The 18,716-nt window shown below is 39.5% G+C and overlaps 1 protein-coding gene across 2 annotated transcripts in view; it reads right to left on the reverse strand.

The window, feature by feature from the left end:
- Positions 1-18,716, reverse strand: part of ITGA6 (integrin subunit alpha 6) — a 37,070-nt gene that overhangs the window by 1,945 nt on the left and 16,409 nt on the right. The window contains exons 8-23 of one of the 2 annotated variants that reach the window (XM_070956902.1): positions 18,312-18,407; positions 17,366-17,427; positions 14,475-14,632; positions 12,098-12,256; positions 10,748-10,863; positions 10,469-10,658; positions 10,292-10,375; positions 8,711-8,790; positions 8,471-8,548; positions 8,282-8,384; positions 6,474-6,647; positions 5,294-5,392; positions 3,863-3,973; positions 3,684-3,779; positions 2,791-2,916; positions 1,981-2,110 (exon numbers count right to left, since the gene is read on the reverse strand). In XM_070956902.1, coding sequence (XP_070813003.1) covers positions 2,003-2,110; positions 2,791-2,916; positions 3,684-3,779; positions 3,863-3,973; positions 5,294-5,392; positions 6,474-6,647; positions 8,282-8,384; positions 8,471-8,548; positions 8,711-8,790; positions 10,292-10,375; positions 10,469-10,658; positions 10,748-10,863; positions 12,098-12,256; positions 14,475-14,632; positions 17,366-17,427; positions 18,312-18,407 — 1,840 coding nt within the window. In that variant the 3' untranslated portion in view covers positions 1,981-2,002. The remainder of the gene's footprint in view (positions 1-1,980; positions 2,111-2,790; positions 2,917-3,683; positions 3,780-3,862; positions 3,974-5,293; positions 5,393-6,473; positions 6,648-8,281; positions 8,385-8,470; positions 8,549-8,710; positions 8,791-10,291; positions 10,376-10,468; positions 10,659-10,747; positions 10,864-12,097; positions 12,257-14,474; positions 14,633-17,365; positions 17,428-18,311; positions 18,408-18,716) is intronic. The other variant, XM_070956901.1, reaches the window with a different exon arrangement.

The following is an 18,716-nucleotide window of genomic DNA, read 5'->3' on the forward strand; positions in this document are numbered from 1 at the left end:
AAGTACAGATAAAATAAAATGAAATTTCTAATAAACTTCGGTAAAAACTGAGAATTGCGAATTGCCTTACATTGGAAAGAGCAACCACAGCAGTAAAGGGTTTTGGCATGCATTTGTGTTAATAAAGCTATTACCTGCTCACTAAAAAAGTAAAATTATGTCTTGCATTTCAAAACATAGTCCATATCTTACTGAAGCTTATCATTGACTCAAAATTATGGACAACAATGGTTGAATACAGATGCTTAAATCTGGAGGTAGACATAGTTATAATGTAGTTATAAGAGTTCTGTATATAATATCCAAGAAAAACTCCATTAAATTTAATAGAGCTTTAGCATAGGAACTTATTAACTATTGGATTGGATTGTGCTTCCTGCACAAGTCAAAATAGAAAATGTTAAATAGTTAAATGGTGATATATTTTAGATATATTCTTTATTATTTCTATATGGTCTTCTTTTCGTATGCATTCATCTAAATTTTGAAATGACTGCCCAGATAGCTTTGAATTCATTCCATTGAATTGTTTCATTAACCCCTTGTATGAAAACTAGAGTTGTGGTTTAAAGTTATAGCCCCAGCCTTCATATTCAGACACTTCTGTGCTGCTTTGTCCTTTTAAGAGGTAAGTGTTCACACAAATAGTTTTAAGGAGACTCAAAAGACTATTTTAACCTTAAGTATGAACATGCTATTATTAGATAAGACAGAAGGAGTTTACTGGGTGTCTGGTGACTTGTTAGGAAATGACAATTTAGCTCAGCACTTTCTTTCTGGGAAAGTGCTTTCCTCATATCACTGAAGGTTTGCTAAGGAAGAGGTCCCCAATCCCTGTTTACAAACCAGGCCGCACAGTAAACTTGTCTGTAAACTGTGAGGGATCTAGGTTGCATGCTCCTCCCCGCCCCGCCCCCTCAGGTCTGTGGAAAAATTGTCTTCCATGAAACCTGTCCCTGGTGCCAAAAAGCTTGGGGACTGCTGCACTACTGAGTCCCAATATGCTATAGGACAGTGATGGATAACCTTTTTGCCGTCGCATGCCAAAAGCGGGGGGAGAGCGGGGGGATCGTGCGCGTGCGTGCCCACACCCATAATTCAATGTCCACCTGTGCCCCAGCCTCCTGCGCACATGTGCATGCTCCCCCCGCTTTTGGCACGCGATGGCACAGTGGGCCCATTTTTCACTCTCCCCAGGCTCCAGAGGCTTTCTAGGAGCCTGGGGAGGGCAAAAACGGCCTTCCTCAACACCCCCCGGAGGCCCTCCGGTGGTCAGAAACAGCCTATTTCCCAACTTACGGTGGGCCTGGGAAGGCCCGAAAATCAGCTGGCCAGCGGGCACATGTGTGCTGGAGCTGAGCTAGGGCAACGCTCGTGTGCCCACAGATATGGCTCCCCATGCCACCTGTGGCATCCGTGCCATAGGTTCACCATCAGAGCTATAGGAGATTTAGGACCATCCTCTAAGAAGGACTGACAGCTTGCTCAAGTCACAGACCAGCCTTCAGAGATTTGCTTGGACATTAGCTGCTGGCAAGTTGTTTTTCTGGAAAAGCTTGTTCGAGTTTCCCGACTTCTCGAGGAACTGAGCCAACATTCTTTGGAACACAGTTTGAAAGCCACCAGTTTGGCTTAACACAGGACTTTCATCCTTATTTCATAGAAAAATCAGACGAGAGTTCCAGAGATGTGTTTAGTCTCTTGGACCGTGACCCACCATATTTAGGATTGGGATGCCAACCCTAAGTAGAAAGTCTCCAGAGTGGAAGGGGAAATGTATAAGTAAACAGTAGTTAAAAAAACAATTGACAGAAGGATTGGCATATTCGTGCACCGAGAAAGATTATTCTAAGGAATGTAAGCAAGCATTAAAAAGAATTGGTATTTTGAAACGAGGCAACCAGCAGAACAAATGCAGCAAGCTTTGAGTCGTTAGCCACCGCAACCAACCTGCAGCTAATAAATTCAAAAAGCAATTACCAATTACAGAAGTGGATCAATACTATGCATCAGAAGTAAGCCTCTCTTTATCAGATGGCTGAGCATGGATCTCAGCCTTGTGATATGTGGCATCAAAATGATCTTTCTTATCTCTCTTGAAGAAACCACACTATAAGGAAGCAAGGCACTCGGTTAATATTAGGGACTATTGTGGAAAAAGGAAAAAAAAAGGAGAAAAGATTGAAATAACTTGACTGCTCTGTACCTAAATGTTAAAAATGTGTCTTGTAAAATAGCTACAATGGGCTTGGGGTTATAATTTTCTCTTTACAGCTAACTCCTTTGTTACATGCTCTAATGTTTCAGTTATGAACCTTGAACAGTAGCTGTCAATAGATGGGCAAGCCTTTTTAATCATTATTTTAAGAATGTAAAATAAATATATAATGCTTGTCAGAGCAACAAGGACATGTTTGCTCCCTACAGAGGCAACAGCTACTTTTCTGCAAAAATCAGATCTTGCTCTTAGAGACAAGCATTAGGTGAAACGTGAATAAATGTAGCTTTGATTCAGTATTCAAAATTACTTGATAAAAAGCTTTTTGACTGTGCCCATGCATAAAAGATGCCCAAGGAACTTAGTGTCCTATTTCTTCAATGAATTTTAAAACCTAGATCCTGACTAATTCAAACAGCATTGGCACAGCAATTCTATTCATCTCTAGACAAAATAAAGTTCAGCTGAGTTTATTGGGACTATATAAATGTATATAGCATTGAAGATTAAGAGTTCTCTGCACATTTGAAATAATTAAATAGGAACAAGCATGTTGAAAAAATATAACTCACCTTCCACAATAAGAACACCAACAAAGCAAGCATTAATAACCCAGCGAGAATAGCAACCAAGATGATCCACCAAGGAACTCCTTTATATAAAGCGACTGTTTTTGCAGGAAAAACAGTAACTCGTACCTACAAAAGAAGCAGAAAAAAATGTTGTCATGCAGGTAAAAGTTAGCCAATGTGCTACGACATTGGTTCTACATCTTTACTGAAGCACTCAATGTTTTTCATCCACTTTGTTATTTTTATATGTGTTGGGATTCTTCATTACAGGAAGTTGGACTCTTGGTCCTGCTAAGAATTATAATCTAAACATTTGGAAGGTATGAAGTAGAGGCTCCCTTTGAATTACAAACTATTTCAGTGCAAAACTATTTTCAAATTATTTATCAATCACATTGTAAAGTAGCAGAACTATCCTCTTTCGCTACATTTACTTTTTTGAAATCTGCACATTCTTGTTACAATCTGTGGGAGATCAGATTTTTCACTAGAGTGTTCTTCCTGAAAAAGATGGAAAAGTGTGCTGCTGATCTTGGCAATTGGGATCACTCTGAAGGAGGCTTTTAAGCTCACTTTTTCTTTTGAGACTGCTCACTATTGATCTAAAACACTTTACTCATTCACAAGAACAATGCAGAATCATTTGCCTCCCCTAAACAGTACCACAGTTTCTTTGGGAACCGGCTCTGGAAATGATGAATTTCTAAATGCTAGTTGAGGGAAAGATGTAACCAACATTTAGAAATTAGTGACCACGTTTAGAGTTTTGCAGGTTTGAATGTGCTGTACTATCCCACAGAAATGGCTGGTAGGTAGGAAGGAAGGAAGGAAGGATGTACAGTCAACAATTCACCCTTATGACAGCCATAAGTAGAGAAAAATTGCAGACTCACATTTGTAGCTTCATTTGCCAGCTTGACGTTATCCGCAGCAGAAATGCCAATTCTCGCTCTAACAGGAATGTCTAAATAGCTCATTTTATAGAATTCCTATGGGTAGTAAAATAAGCTTTCTTTAGAACAAATACAAGAACTCAATTCAAATCTGTGTAAGACAAGTTTATAGAATCTACCTCTAGGAAGGTGCTGTTCCACAACCTTGAGCGCAGTACTACTATGGCTTTACTATCTAAGCCTTGCAAGGAACATGTTATGTTGACGCAGTTTGTCTCTTCATTGCATTCCTGCAATACACAGAAAGTTTTCAAAAAACCTTAACTCAAAAACAGATATACAGCAGGGGAGGGGGGGGCAAGGTTCATGTAGTCCTATAACAGCAAGCTTTTTTTTCCAAAACAAATGGAAAAACATTGATAGAGCAAGCCTAAAATGAGAGGAAAGAGGACATCTGTACGAAGAAAAAAGAGAAGTTTTTTATCTTATTTTCCTTGTTGAGTTTCTTATGGCCCACATCATGGCATGGGTTCCAGTGAATGCAAAGTTCACTTCAGGTGTTCATGGATGGCATAATTTTGCTGCTTGCTTGGGAATTTATGGAACAGGAATATTGGATCCAAGCTATTTGCATTCTGTTGCTGCACATCCCATTTTGCCCAATCATGAAGACCACTGATATCAGAGACAAGAATGGCAGTTTTTTCCATGCTCACAAGGAGGCCTAGGAAAATCGCTCAGTTTTTTTTGGAATGTTCTCATTAGAACTAAGGGATTGCAGCCGTAGAGGTCTCAAGTTTATTTTAGTGCTATTGGTTGGATTACCTGGTTGGATAAAGCCCTACTTTCATTAATTTCACTAAAGAATAAATTCAGTAAATATTTCTATACGTGTACATGAAGGAAGCTGGGGGGTTATTTTCATAAAACATATTTCCATGTCTTTCTCTCTTTCTGCCTTTTAAAAAAATTTACCAATAGCTTATTTATTTATTTTGTCTCTTGGAGTCAATCTTGACTCCTGGCAATTGCCTGGACAGGTCCCTGTAGTTTTCTTAGCAAGATTTCTGGAAGTGGTTTGCCCTGGATGCCTTCTTAGAGCTGAGCAAAAGTGATTGACCCAAGGCCACTCAGTTGTCTTCAAACCTAAGGCAAGACGAGAACTCACCATCGCCTGGCTCCTAAACCAGAGACTTTAACCACTACATCAAAATGGCTCACTCCAAATGGCTACCTGTAGCCTTTGCATGCTTTCTTATGTTTCAAGTTGTCTCTGACTAGAATTTAGTTTTCAATCAATCCTTAATATGACACAGTATGGACTGATCTGAGAAAAATTATGCCGCCATGAAACTAGGCATCATTAAGATGCCCACAAACTCTTTTGAGTGTTTGGAAATTTTAAATATGGGTGTTTTAAATGTGCTAAGTGTAATTTAATAGGTGTACTTGACAATAGACTGCATTTAGTAGACTCTGAAATCTGAAAGAAACAAAGCAAGCGTGGGGTTCCTGTTATTTTGGAACACATGCCTTATTTCTGGTTCCAAAAATAAATACTGAGGGGGAAGTTGACAAGGCAATTTGTCACTAGTTAAATAAGTGCTTACCAATGTCTTATATTTTCTTTCTGGAAACAAAGAAAAGCTTTTGCCACCGTCTGTCTGCTTCTCTGCAACGTCACGTTTTATCCGTGAATTTTGAGACCGCTAGAAATATGAACAGACATACAAAAGTAGTTAATATAAAGCATGCTGTGGATCACTTAAAAAATAAACAAAAACAACCATTTAAGCCAGATTTAAGGCACAATTGAATTCTGTAGCCAAGTTCACAAGCTTTTATTAAGTTTTCAATAGTTTTCAAAAATCTTTATATATTTTATTGGGAGTACTAAGGCAGGTTAAACAACAAAAAAGTGTCATGCCATTGTGACCCATGCCATACATGGGACAGGTTTTTTCACGTAGCTCAGTCCTGGGTTATGAAGAGCTTAGCGAACTCTGCCTTAGGTCCACTAGGACCAAAGAGGAAATAACTACACTGGTAGCATATAAATATGTTGTTGTGGGTTTACTTGCCCCAAGCAAGAAGATGGAACTTGTTGGGATAGAGACTTCGTAATGGAATGCATACAGAATTTATAAAGCAAGGAGTATGAAAATTCATACTATTTTATGCACAAGTATAGTCTTCCTCAAGAGAAAGGAATGAAAACTTTTCTATCCATATTCTTCATTTCTAATTCAAACAAATACTGTGTGCTATCCTTTCCTGCATTCCAGAAATTTATTTATTTTTATTTTATTTGTATCCTACCTTTATTTTACAAATAACTCAAGGTGGCGAACATATCCAACATACATCGTCCTATTTTCCCTACAACAACAACCGTATGAGGTGGGTTGGGCTGAGAGAGAGTGACTGGCTCAAGGTCACTCAGCTGGCTTTCTTGGCTAAAGTGGGACTAGAACTCACAGTCACCCACTTTCTAATCTGGTGCCTTAATCACTACACCAAACTAGCTTATTCTTGCCATTGGGATACAAAGGCAAGACTATGTATGTAATTTCCCAAAAAAAGGAAATAATCTTTTTTCATACATTCCAACTATGTGAAATATCAGCAGGGCTAGCCAAAATAGCGTGCCAAAGAAACAGGCAAAGATCCTGAGGTGTTTCATTCTTTATTCTTCAAGAAGCCGAGATTGAGCCAACCCAATCACCAATCCCTTATAAATACCACAGAACAGCCATTTTAATTGAAAAATATGCAGTGGTGCTCATTTACCTGAACATTCAAAAGGTTTATTTCATTTTGAGGAGTACACTGTAATTCTCCTAATTCCTTGGAATGAATGGAAACCAAATAGAGCAGCCACTTGCCTCCTCTCAGTTCTTTCGGCCACATAATTTCCAAGAAAGCTGTACCAAACGTTTTCAATGGTTTACCTAAGTTTGTAATCTGTCAGAAACAAAATACACGCATTTGTTCATATTAGTCACTAGATAACACCCTTAAAAAACTATCGTGTAAAATAAATGCAAATATTCTATTTACTATGAATGTGTTTCCTTTTTTGCTTATTATGGCAAGATAGTATAAATTTCAGTCTTCTTCAATATAGTCTTTTCCAAATGTCTAGGTCAGGTTGAAGTAGGTTGCTCAACTTCCAATACAATCACAAAGAGTGTGTCGTGATACATGACCCATTTTATTTATTTTGCTTGCATCTTTTATTTTAAGAAAAATCTTAACAGAACCAAAATCACTTGAATGTATGATTTTAAAAACAATTCTGTTTCATATAAGCAGCTTGAAGACAGGTGAGTCCTGGGGACTAGGAACATCTGAAATTAGTATTTCTAGTGATTCCTATGACTGATAAACATTATTAGTTTGGTAGTTCTCCTTCGGTTTATGGAACAGGACTCTGACACACCAAAGATTCCTGCTGATGGAAGGAAGTTCCTGTAACTCTTTGCGTCACTCCCCACTCCTTTTTCTTAAGTCCAATAATTGTCTGGAGCAGGTTTATTGCAAGGTACCAAGGACCAAAAGAGGAAAAAAATGTCTCTCCTTTCTCATTACCAGTGTGAGAATCCTGTGGTGATCGTTCCTATTGTGGGAATTTAAAATCTAAGTCACTACATTCCCACAATATTTACTATGGGAATGAGCTCTCATCTTACTCAGATTCTCTTTTTTTTCTTCTCTCTTTTCTCTCTTTGACAACATGTGTATACTACCAAATTAAATAGACTGGAGGCAGTGTTGATGCACTCCCTAAAGATGGAAATTGGCATCTTTACAAATGTTTTGGGTAAATGCAATTAATTAGAAGACTTAAGCATATATCAAGAACCACCCACCTATCAAGAAACGATTATCAATTAAAAATAAACATAGCTTTTTAATGTTAGTAGGTATTATTCCTTAATCACTATACAGTTTGGGATTTCCCCTCATCCCTACCCCTTCAAATATTTCTCAGGAATATGCACTTAATGGTACATCTAAAAGATGTGAAATAGTTTGAATATAAAATGCAACAGTACTGAGTACCTTATTTTATCTCTGTTTTTAAGCACCCAAGTTTACTGGTTGATTTCAAACAACGATATAGCTCCGTGATGGCGAACCTATAGCATGTGTGCCACAGGTGGCACACAGAGCCCTCTCTGAGGGCATGTGCACCATTGCCAGCTGCTCTTCTGGTTTCTGGCGTGTGCATGCATGCCAGCCAGCTGGTCTTCATGCACTCTGGAGCACCGGAAACTCGAAGACCAGCTGGCCAGCACATACAGCTGGTCTTTGGGTTTCTGGTGCTCTCACACATGCACATGTGCGCACATGCGCATACATGTTCCAGTTTGGCCACTCGGTGCAGAAAAGGTTCGCCATCACTGATATAGCTATATGCATGGCTAAACATCTGTGCATTGCTTTTGCCAGAAAAGCAAAGGCTAACTTCTCCCTAGTGAGGATCTTTTTTAAAAACGCCATTGAGATACAAAGGCAAGACTATGTGTGAAATTTCAAGTTTATCTGATCACCAAAAAAAGGAAATAAGCTTTTTTTCACGTATACCAACTTACCCTGAATTCATATTCAATTAAGCTACCGATCTCATCTTCAGATTTCATTGCACTTTCCCCAATAATATTACCGCCAAAATACACCTGGGAAGGTTTAGCAACCCTGTTGTAAAAAAAACCAAAAACAAATATATGAAAATGACTTTTAAAAGGGACCATTTCTGGTGCTGATTTCTAAAGGACACTTACCCTGTAAGTGATAAAAGCAGTTCAATAACAACTTTAGCTTTCGCAGTAATTGGTTCCAAATTAGTCTGATTGCTTGTCCTGCAACAAAAAGGAAGCAAAAGGATACTTTCAAGGAATAGTTAATTATCTTCATGTTATAATGCGGATGCGTTCACAACCTATTTCATGGCCATATCTAAGTATTAGAAACAAAGTAGGAAACATGATGAATCAAGTTTTTTTTAAAAAAAAAGAACTTACGTGTCCAATTTCAGATTGATATCCAGCTCTTTCGTATCGACGTTAACCTTGGTTGTACTTAAAATCACATAAAATGTAACCTAAGAAAAGGAATAAAAAGAGTGATTACACTATATTGCAGGCATACATCTTATATGCCATAACTGGTTAATTTCCTGAGATTGATTAAAATCAGAGAGACATAACTGATGTACTGGCGGCAGTGTCTTACTTGTTAACTGAAATTTACTAAAGCCAATGTTTTAGTGAGAAGTTTTACAGTAAGCATTGTATAATTTCTAGCTTTTTAACATTATGTATCCTCCCCCAATTCTCACTTTTTGCTAAAAGATGTGTCTTCTCTTTTAATATCACTTTTATGACTTCTGCCATAAATAAGAAATAAGGAGTAGCTGCTTTGCTTAATTTCTGATACGTTTGATCATACAGATAACTATGGTTCTACTTTAATTTTTAAATTCAGTCATTTAATGAGGGGATAGTATGCAGGTAGTCCCGGACTTGCAGCCTGTCATGCCACCCGCCCCCCCAGCCTGAATCCGTGGGGGAAGACAAGCTGGAACCTGAGCCACAGAGATTGAGGGGGTGGCTTCATTGGCTTCGAAGGAAAATGGGGAAGGGCAGGGCCAGTCAGGCCAGGGCCTTTCAGGATTAGGACAGCTTGTAGACAGGGAGGAACAGGGGCAGGATGAACATGAGAGACAGAGCTCAGGCGAGGAGCAAGGACCACTCCCTACTGATCCAAGAGCATGGAGAGTGGAGAGAATGCGAGAACAGCACAGACTGAGCAGGCTATTCAGGAGAAGAATGCCTCACCCATCTTCACAAGGCACACCTGGGGAATGAGATTTAAGGAGACACTGTGGGAGAGGCATTTGTCAGGAACAAACGCTGAGTTCCTGAAGTGTTGAGTGCCGACATTTGAACTTCCCAAAAGTCCTTGCATTCTTTCTGAACTAATTACCTGGATTCTTTTCTTCCTGAACTCCTTGATTTGCCCTACTGGATTTATTGCTGTGCAGCCTTGGTGTACACAGTGCTGGGCTGGACTATTTACAGTCAGAGGCTGCTTGAGGTGTGTGTGTGGGGTTTGACATCACTTTGCTCTGGGACTGGCCAGAAACATGGGAGCGTTTGGGGAAATTTGGACCAATAAAGGGCCAGTTTGAACTGCCAGTTCTTTGTGTTATCTCTGTGCCGTGCCCCAGGTCATCACACAGCCATTCATTTACAGAGCATTCAAAGTTACAATGGAATTGAAAAAAGTGAATAATGACCAGTTCTCACACTTACGACCATTACAGGATCCCCACAATCATGTCATCAAATCACAAGTGCTTGGCAACCGACATGTATTTACGATGGTTGCAGCATCACAGGGAATGTCATTTGCAACTAGGGGGTTTCTAACAAGCAAAATCCTCAGTTTACCGATGTTGGAAGGATGGAAGGCTGAGTCAACCTTGAGCTGGTCAGAATTGAACTGCCAAACTGCAGGCAGCTGGCAGTCAGCAGAAGTAGCCTGCAGTACTGCATTCTATCCACTGCGCCACCACAGCTCATAAAATAAACCATACTTACGGTAGAATTTCTTTTAAAAGGATTTCCAAGTTCACACTCCACTTGAGAGCCATTTGGATTAGCACCACAGGAGATGAGTTTTTCCTTTATTAATTAAAAAAAAAACAGCTGCATCAAGCCAAAATTAAGTGAAACCACAGTATCTTTGAACATCCTCATCAATTTGGTGAAATTTACCGGAAAGCTCTTCAACTCCCTGAAAGCAGAATAAGTCAAGCTGTCGGGAAAGGTTGCTACAAATTTCGCTTCATGAGCGTCTTCGCCATCTGTCAGGAGGTCCACGGCATTGGAAGGACTGTTGGTCACTGTAATTTCAAGGGCGATATCTTTCTGGTCTTTGAGAACAAGCACCGGAACATTGTTTTCCCTGGAGAAATAGAACAGAGTCACATCACTGGGAACTGGAGGGTAAAAGCATTTTTACCACATTCTTGCCAATTCCTTCTGTAGACTTACATGGGGAGATAGACATATCTTTCGTCGTTTCCCTCTTTGGTGCAAAATCTGTAATGCATCTTCAGATTGCTGTGGCATATGTTGTCTGATCCACAGCCTTCTTTCAGAAACTGCACCTAAGAAAGAATACAAGTTCAACGGTTTAGTAGCAAATGCCACAGGTGATATGACAAAAATCAAGAGGAAGGAGGTTGTTCTAATTTATTTTACATATGCCACATATTAATATGAGCAACAGTCAGCTGTCTCATTATATGCAACCATAAACAGGAAAATAATTCAGACTCAATATCAAATCTATCACTCCCGTCGCATTGTGTTGCATCCACAGAAAGCTACCTTCAGTTCTTCCTATCCTCTTTTTTTCATTTCCACAAATAAGTACTTTGCCTACTCTACCAGAATGGGATAAGACCCACATCCCTATTTTTCTTTATTTTATTAATGTTTAGATCCAGGAACAGGACAGGTGAATCAATGGTGGCAATTTGTCATGAACCTTATTGTCTAGACCAGAGGTCAGCAACCTTAAAAACTCAAAGAGCCATAAAGGTCCTAACCAGAAGCCCCCACTTCAATTCTGGAGCTGACTGGAAGTCCTGTTCTCCCACCACAGAGACTCCTCCTAGTGTGGCATCCTTTTTCCTCTGCTAACCAGAGGTCCAGTTCCCCCACCATAGAGTCTCCACTTAGCGCAGTGTCCTTTTTCCTCTACCTGTTCTAACTGAAAGCCCTATCAATTGTGGAGCCGACCAGAGACAGGGAGCCGCAGCAGAGGGATGAAAGAGCCACATGTGGCTCCAGAGACCAGGGGTGTCACCAAATTTGGCAATTTTGCCCCTGATTTGTGGGTTTCAACTCCCAGAATTTCCCTGCCAGCATGGCTGGCTGAGGAATTCTGGGAGTTGAAGTCCACAAGTCTTAAACTTGCCAAGTTTAGAGACCTCCACTCTTGCCCATCAACAATTCTCAGTACTAAGAAGTCAACATTCCATTCATCAGGAGCAAGGGGGCCGCCTTGTATTTGAACCAGCATTTCAAGATGTATCACAACTCTTAGCAGTACAAAATTACAGGAAGGAAGCGACAGAGCCATCAGTCTGTGGGATGAGGAACACAATTTAATGTGCCTTTTTATTATCTCCCAACAAGGGATGGAGGATCTACTTTTCATCCCCAATGCTTGCAACCTTCTTTTCTTGACGAAATAATTTACAGTATATTGGCACTGACTGCAGTGGCAAACATTGTTGAGATAATATTTCCTTTTTAAATAGATTTTCTATTGATGTCATAGCATAATAAGACTCTTATAGATATCTAGCATAAAGATTCAAGTAGATAACTTACCTCTGAATGCACGGTGTTGGGCTCACTAGCATTCAGAATTGGAGTAAGATCTGGCAGTGACCTTCCCTGTCTTCTTCTGGGTTTTACGGAGGTCTCAGGGGTATGAATTGCAATGCTAAGAGATACAGGAATTGGACGCAATTTATCTTTGATTTTTTCCTAAGAAATAAAGAGAGGAAGGTTCTGATTAAAATATGGATTTCACTCCAACTGGGCTGATTTGAAACCTACTAACACATACTTCCACAAAACTGGAAATATAATGCTATTCATTCATTCATTCATTCATTCATTCATTCAACATACAAACAAGCAAGCAAGCAATTTATAGGCCACACAACTTCCATTGATTTTTAATCTTACGATTAAAAAGTTTTTAAAATTAAAATACAAAAATACAAAAGATGGATGGCCCAACAAATACAAAATAAAAATGCAAAAATAAAAAGACGGATGGCCCAACAACAGCATATAACCCAAACACTCATCCAGTCTGAGTTCCATCTTCACTTTATCCCAAAGCCTGAGAGAATTGCCCAGTTCTTTAAAAATTCCTGAATATCATCAGGTTGGGTACCATCTAGATCAATTAGATGTTTCCAATGCCCCCAATTCAAGTGACATTTTAAAGTAAAGTAAAGACACCCCAACTTTAAAGAGCTAGTACACACTGTGTAAGATTTAATGAATTGCATGTCTCCTAAAATTATATAAAGGCTCACGTTAACTGAAGTTAAACATAGAAACCAACATTTTATTTAGCTTCCTCTCCCTCGTCATCCTTAATGCAAATAAGAACCATACCCTCCATAACTTTTCTACCATCCCATAATAGTGAAAGCTTCTTCCAGGAGCTTCCATTATGTGCAGGACTAGTGCTACTAAACATTACAGTGGAGTATACGACATGTGTAGAGTTCTATGGCAAATGCAACAAAATAATTCAAGACTGGAATATTCTGATCCTGAAATATCTCATCCATCTTTGCCAGAATGGCTTCATTTCACAGTCAGATAAGCCCATTTTGAGGGATAACCACCTTTGGTAGTATAGGTAGTCCTTGACTAACGACTACAATTGAGCCCAACATTTATGTTCTTAAGTCAAATATTTGTTGAGTGGCTTTTGCCCTATTTTACAACCTTTCTTGTTAAGTGAATTATTGCAGTTGTTAAGTTAGTAACATGGTTGTTAAGTGAAACTGGCTCCCCCGTTGACTTTGCTTGTCAGAAGGTTGCAAAAAGTGATCTTATGACCCTGGGACACTGCAACTGTCATAAATATGAACCACTTGCCAAGCATCCAAATTTTGATCATGTGACCATGGGGATGCTTCAAATGGCCATAGGTGTGAAAAATGGTCGTCTCTTTTTTTAGTGCCGTTGTAACTTTGAGCAGTCATTAAATGAACTGCTGTAAATTGAGGACTACCTGTACTGGAACAATACTGTAGGTATTCTGGTGAGGTTAGAGACCATTTTGACCTTGACCTCTACTGAAATCTTTAAAGCAGAAGTGGGCAAGCTTTCCAGATTTTTGTGACAATAATACTGATAATCCAGGTAAATTTTCTGGGAGGGATAATCCAAGTAAGTTCCCTGGGGTCCGAGATAGCTAGAGAAATTCAAACTGTTTCCCCCTGCAGCAGTCACTACATCTTTCATTTGTGGTCTGTGATCCACAAGCTGGCCATCTGTGATGTCTCCCTTGGATGACTCCTCTGACTCTTCCTTGGAGGCTGGCTCAAGAGAGGATGAGCTCATTCCTGCCAATTCAGGAACTGGGTTAATTAATGACTCTGAACTGCTGCTGAAAAAGATTTACAGGGGGCTCTGGCTGGGGACAATTTGTAGGTCAGTGAAGAGGAGGAGGAGGAGGAGCTGCCTTCCACGTTGGATCCGAGAGCATGCTGGGCAGAAAAAAGACAAGAGCAAAAGAGATCTGCCAGATTTCTTGGGAGAAGGCCCTGCCCGTCCTGATGGGCTGCACCGGAAAGCTATTTATCATGGCAGGCATTGCTGGGAACAACATGTTTGGTTTATGGCTGCATGTTTGTTCATGCTTGCCAAGTGAGCTCTCGTGGATGTATTTTCAGTTTTGCCTGGTGGCTTTAAGTTTGTTTGGTGGACTTACTTGTTGGAGCAACTTTCTATTGTTTTGTGGACTAATTTTGGCCTGCTTGTGGCTGGATTTATTTGGGACAGTTCTGAGGCTGGATGAAGGGAACTGCTGGGAGTATTAATAAACTCTCTAAAACACATGTGTGTGAGAGCGATGGGGCAGCACACCATCCCTATACTAATGTTGGGCTTGATCCAACTATAACCTGAAAATGAAAGCCCTACAAAAATTGCAGCCCTTTTTTTATCACCTTACCTCTAATTCGAGCCTGCTAGTCACACACTCTTCCATCTTCTGTCCTTTGAGAGTTACAGTTCCGCTAGATGGAAGAGAGGGAAGCTTAGAAAACTGCACTCTTGGGTGCAAGCGTAATCGCTTCCTCTCATTTTCTGCTTCAAATGTATAGTCCAAAACTGGAGAAAGGAGAAGTGTGAAAGAAAAAACAAAACACTTGGAAATAGTAAGGCTAAGAGATACAGCACAATAAAAATTGCACTCCATCCAAGCTAGGTCTACGAAGAAAACCACTCCACGTGGTTCTCCAATTATCCAAATACTTTTATTTTGAAAAATGTCCCTAGAAATTATACCATATCTCTCTCTCTCTCTCTCTCTCTCTCTGTGTGTGTGTGTGTGTGTGTATATATATAACTATAACTAAAATCTCTCTATCTATCTCTACCTCTCTATCTCCCTAGATATCTGTATATATATAAAACTATAACTATAACTAAAATTTATCTATCTCTCTAACTATATATATAACTATAACAACATTATATATATATATATAATGTTATATCTATCTATATATATGTATGTTATATATATACTGTGTTTCCCCAAAAATAAGACCCTGTCTTATATTTTTTTGAACCCTGAAAAAAGCGCTTGGCTTTATTGCCATGCACTCAAAAGCCCAATTGGGCTTATTATTAGGGGATGTCTTATTTTGGGGGGAACAGGGTATATTATATGTTACATATATATGTGTGTGTGTATACACACACAAGAAAAAGTCTGTGAACCCCTTGGGATTACGTGGAGTTTTGCATGAATTGGTCATAAAATGTGCTCTGAACTTCATCTAAGTCACAACAATAGAAAAACACAGTCTGCTTAAAATAATACTACACAAACATTAGATGTTGCCATGGTTTAATTGAACATAACATGTAAACATTCACAGTGCAGGGAGGAAAAAGTATGTGAGCCCCTAGCCTAATGACTTCTCCAAGAGCTAATTGGAGCCAGGAGTGAGCCAATCTTGACTTCAATCAGTGCGATGATATTGGATGTGTTGCTGACAGCTGTCCTGCCCTTTAAAAACACACACCTGTTTTGGGTTTACTGGTTTCAAGAAGCACTGTCTGATGTGAACCATGCCTCGCAGAAAAGAGCTCTCAGAAGACCTACGATCAAGAATTGTTGACTTGCATGAAGCTGGAAAGGGTTACAAAAGTATCTCCAAAAGCCTTGATGTTCATGTGTCCACGGTAAGACAGACTGTCTACAAATGGAGAAAGTTTAGCACTGTTGCTACTCTCCCTAGGCGTGGTCGTCCTGTAAAAATGATTGCAAGAGCACAGCGCAGAATGCTTCATGAGGTAAAGAAGAATCCTAGAGTGTCAGCTAAAGACCTACAGAAATCTCTGGCACATGCTAACATTTTTGTTGACACATCTACAATAAGGAAAACATTAAACAAGAATGGAGTACATGGGAGGACACCACGGAGGAAGCCATTGCTGTCCCAAAAAAATATTGCAGCACGTTTGAAGTTTGCAAAAGAGCACCTGGATGTTCCACAGCACTACTGGCAAAATATACTGTGGACAGATGAAACCAAAATTGAGTTGTTTGGGAAGAACACACAACACTATGTGTGGAGAAAAAAAAGGCACAGCACACCAATATCATAACCTCATCCCCACTGTAAAACATGGCGGAGGGAACATCATGGTTTGGGGCTGCTTTGCTGCCTCAGGGCCTGGACAGATTGTTGTCATTGATGGGAAAATGAATTCCAGAGTTTATCAAGACATTTTGCAGGAAAACATACGACCATCTGTCCGCCAACTGAAGCTCCGCAGAGGATGAGTGATGCAACAGGACAATGACCCAAAGCATACAAGTAATTCAACAAAAAAATGGCTTCAACAGCACAGAATACGCCTTCTGGAGTGGCCCGGTCAGAGTCCTGACCTCAACCTGATTGAAATACTGTGGCATGACCTTAAGAGAGCGATTCACACCAGACATCACAAGAATATTGCTACACTGAAACAGTTTTGTGAAGAGGAGTGGTCCAAAATTACTCCAGATCGTTGTGCAGGTCTGATCTGCAACTACAGGAAACGTTTGGTTGAGGTTATTGCTGCCAAAGGAGGGTCAACCAGTTATTAAGTCCAAAGGTTCACATACTTTTTCCTCCCTGCACTGTGAATGTTTACATGTTATGTTCAATTAAACCATGGCAACATCTAATGTTTGTGTAGTATTATTTTAAGCAGACTGTGTTTTTCTATTGTTGTGACTTAGATGAAGTTTAGAGCACATTTTATGACCAATACATGCAAAACTCCACGTAATCCCAAGGGGTTCACATACTTTTTCTTGCAACTGTATATATATGTAGGTCTTTGGTTATTCGGGTTTTCTCCCGCGTAAAATTGGAAGGGTCTTGGCGACGTTTTGACCAAGTCTCATTCGTCATCTTCAGGCTGGTGTTTTCGGCTTCGTGCTTCTAGGAGCAAAATGATATAGTCTTGTGCCTTATTCCAATTGCTATATTTGAATTCATTGGCACAATGAGCTAATACAGCCACATGATGGTTGATAATCTCAAGAATTATGGTAGTGACGTGATGTGAGTTTTGTTTTGGAAGGAAACAAACAGAAAAGCAAAAAGAGTGCCAGTACTCTTCAGCCTTAACCGTTGTAGCACATTTTTGGCACAGGGTGGGGCGGGGTTAAAAATAAATAAATAAATAAAATGGAACATATTTTTCTTGAAATGGGCATTCAATCCATTTTGAAGACAACCGTTCTAAACTTCAGATCTTTCAGACTTAAGAGGCCAAAGATCAACAAAGTACTCTCATCTGGGACAATAATGATAGACAACTATTATTATAAAAACTTACTTATTTTTTGATTGAAGTTACTTTCGCTGGCTGTATATTCAAAACATGATCTAATGTTCAGGCTGCAAAAGTTCAAGAGGATAAAAGTGATTTTAAAAAGCGAGTTTTATATGGCTGACATTGAGTTACTGGAAACTCAAAAAGGAAGGACCTCTTTTTGCGAGTCCTTCCTCTTATGTTGGGCGCTCAGACTCATTTTAGATAGCTAAGGTTCAGTATTGTCAGTTGTCCTAACAGCACAGTTTTGCACAAGGCCTGAGTTCTTTAGAAGCTAATTACATTCCACATTGCGACTTTATCCTTGCTAGTCTCAGGAAACTGAAATAAAGTTAGCATGGAGTTGCAGGCTCCATCAGGGAGAGAAAGTGTTAGATATGTGTCTAGATCTGGACCTGAGCACAGAGTTCCAACTAAGCATTGAAACTTCCTGATTCTGCTGCACAACACAAATCACCACTGAGAAGAGTAAGGAAATAGAACACAGTCCTTTGTTTGCCTTGCTCTCTCCTTCTGGGCTAAGACTGGATTTTTTTCAGATCTTTCTAGAGATGCTAGAGCAGGGGTGTCAAACTCGTGGCCCGGATATGTCATGTACTAGCCACGCCCATCCCCGTTTTAGCCAAGGGGAGAAAGTCGTGATACGTCATGTAACAACAATGTGACAATGTGAGTTTGCCACCCCTGTGCTAGAGGGTGAATCTGGGACCTTTGCTTACAAAGCACATGTTCTACAACAGAGTTAGGACCATCCTTAATGAAGGGGTGATGTATTTATTCTGTACTACTAATCTTTGAAAGAACCATCTTAAAAATATTAACGGGCTAATTGAGTACCCCTATGATGATACATTACACCAAGATATGACTAAAGTTCCACATAAACCACTTACATGTAAATCTTTTTTTTCTAAAAATGGAAACAAAAACAAACGGTTCAATGGCTCACCAAAGGTTACTGGATACTTCACAATTCCTCATATTCAGATCAATTTTGTCTGGAGAGATCTTAATGGATTTTTTAATGCTTATTACAGGCCTTGATCTTGAGAGATGTGAAGCAAGGAGAGAAAAGGTCATTAATATTAGTAATAGGAAAGAAGAACAGCATTACACTAATAAATAGTAAGTAGTAAGAATAACTTGAAGCTTCAGTCTTAAGATTAGGATATCACACAAAGAGAATGAAAGCTACCCTGCTTTATTTTGTATAATAGTATATTAAAGTCATACCTATCCATGGGTAAACCATTTTATAAGGTGGTATTTGTGGGAAAATAGGAGGAGAAAGGAATACAGGTTAAGTGAATCTGGCTTCCCCGCTGACTTTTGCTTCTCAGAAGGTCACAAAAGG

Source organism: Pituophis catenifer, unplaced genomic scaffold (assembly GCF_029215685.1).
Source record: "Pituophis catenifer annectens isolate HBS135680 unplaced genomic scaffold, rPitCat1.0.hap2 SCAF_1, whole genome shotgun sequence".
NCBI lineage: Eukaryota > Metazoa > Chordata > Lepidosauria > Squamata > Colubridae > Pituophis > Pituophis catenifer.